At 39.5% G+C, this 2,442-nt stretch overlaps 1 protein-coding gene across 1 annotated transcript in view; it reads right to left on the bottom strand.

Moving 5' to 3' along the window:
* Nucleotides 1-2: 2 nt before the first annotated feature.
* Nucleotides 3-2,442, bottom strand: part of LOC101846070 — a gene marked incomplete at its 5' end in the record, with an annotated part of 20,461 nt that continues 18,021 nt past the window's right edge. Inside the window, 1 exon segment of the mRNA XM_005097345.2 lies at nucleotides 3-1,493. Within this exon segment, the coding sequence (XP_005097402.2) occupies nucleotides 953-1,493 (541 nt within the window).

Raw genomic sequence — 2,442 nt, 5'->3', positions numbered from 1 at the left:
GGGGGGGGCAAGGGGAAAGAATAGCCAATTCCAGTTGAGAATAGAAATGAGAGAAGAACACAAACTGGAAAACAGACAAAATAGATCCAGGGAAAACACTGTTATCATAATATATAATATCTTTGTAAGGGGAAGAAAAATTGACGGAGCATATGGGGTAAATAAAATTTTAAGCAGTAATTGTGAAATGTATTCTGTATTTTCAAAGCACAGACCTGTATAATCGTTTTCAATTTTGAAAGAAATAGTTTCAATGGATCTTGTTTAGATCACTTAACATTACATAAAAAGTATAAAACCTTATAAGAAAGACAGAAAAGGGTAAGGTTAAAAAAAATTTCCCCACCCCGCTTCTTTGAAGACAGCATCAATAGGCTAAGCATGATAATAGTTTGGAACGTCATCCAACGTGAGAGCAGAGAGCACATATACAGTAAACGCAATACATGAATAATTTGTTTTGAGATTTGCTGTGTCCTAGCACTTATAATACATAATGTGTAAGCGCACAACAACCCTCTTGAACACATGTACATGGATGAACCGTACATACAAAAACACCCACCTACACACATACACAGATAGCCTGCAGAGAATAAAGTACACGACTTTTGTACATATGCACACATATAACCATCACAGACATACATACATGAGTACACTTCGGTGACGCATATGCACGCAAAAATACTCACATAAACAGATGCCCAACCAATTTTTTTAAAGGGGGGAGAAAACCTGAAAAACTTCACAACAAACTCACACACAAAAGTTTACTGAAATGTAATTAAATTGAGATTCACAGGCAGCAAAATTGTTGAAATATGAAAGTTACCATTCTAACTAATAAAGCATGTATAAAAGAGTTTAGACCATAAACTTTATATAACATGACATTTCTTGACAAAATCGAGCTCACAAGAAACATAAGGAAAAAACGTTTGAACGTAGACTAAACAACATCAATGGCTCTTTCGTTAGACGAGGGTTTATAGATCCTAGCACTCCCTCCTCTGCTGTAGTTGCTGGAGTCTAACATTGTTACAGATCCTTTTTCGAAACCCGTCGTCAGCAGAGTGTTTACCGTGCGTGTCTTGGGCGTGGAGATATCAACTATGATATCCACATCATCCAATTCGTCTGCAATAGAAACGTAAGATGTCGGTCTGTTTCCACCATCAAGGTCAACATCTTCTCCCGGAGTAGACATACCGGAAGTTTCCAGCAAAGGTGTGGTTGACGAGTTAGGATCGTTTAAAGTCGTTCCGTTGTTTCCGGTTCCGCTCTCGTTTCCGTTTCCGTCAACAGAAGACACAGTAGTCTCGTCGGGGTCTGGGAGTCCCGTCCATTCCTTGATTCCGTCTTTGATGGGGATGATGTCGTAGACAGTCCAAGACTGGCGGTAGTTGTTGATAGCTTTGTGGAACTCGGTTTTGAACTGAATGCTGCTGGTGTCAATGTCATCTACTCCCGAACTCGCCGTGAAGATATACCTGCGGGTAAGTTTAATATAAGATGGCTATAGGGGATAGGTAGAAAAATACAATACTTTAGTCACTTAAAGCGACAAGAGACTATTGTGAAAGTGGTGCTTGAAGGATGGATGTGGGACAGGAGAGCCAGTGAAAGACAAGGAGTAACAAAGATGGACAACATAAAAACATAGATTGGCCTGGATATTGCAGAAAGTGCAACAGCAGGATGAAGGGTAATTACACGTCAACCTCTGAGTCAGAGATGACACCTCCAGGTATTCCAGGTATAAGGGATAAAGGTCAGGATTATGGTCCTACTGTGGTTGAATAAAAGGGGCTTCTCAAGAACAGAATCGGCATGAGTGCATTGTTCTCTCAGGTACATTTGTTTACCTCTAGTTCTTTTCTAACTAAACTATAGTAAACCAATTGTAACCTACAACATTGGAAAATACAACACAGAAAACTTTAAAGGCATGTTTTACTGTTCCCAGCAATCAAATATCTAGCCTCCGTCTGTCCGTATGTCCGTATGTCCGTATGTCCGTATGTCCGTATGCCCGTACTGCGTACAGTATGTCCGTTTGTCCGTATGTCCGTATGTACATATATACTACGTATGTACTACGTATGTACTATGTATGTACGTATGTACTACGTATGTACGTACGTACGTACAATATCCAGCCTCCGTCTGTCCGTATGTCCGTATGTCCGTACAGTATGTCCGTATGTCCGTATGTCCGTATGTCCGTATGTACTACGTATGTACTACGTATGTACTACGTATGTACTACGTATGTACTACGTATGTACTACGTATGTACGTATGTACGTATGTACGTATGTACGTATGTACGTATGTACGTATGTACGTATGTACGTATGTACGTATGTATGTACGTATGTATGTATGTATGTATGTATGTATGTATGTATGTATGTATGTATGTATGTATGTATGTAT

Source organism: Aplysia californica, unplaced genomic scaffold (genome assembly GCF_000002075.1).
Source record: "Aplysia californica isolate F4 #8 unplaced genomic scaffold, AplCal3.0 scaffold00152, whole genome shotgun sequence".
Lineage (NCBI taxonomy): Eukaryota > Metazoa > Mollusca > Gastropoda > Aplysiida > Aplysiidae > Aplysia > Aplysia californica.
Note: the sequence above shows the minus strand (reverse complement) of the source record. Positions and strands in the feature narration are given on the sequence as shown.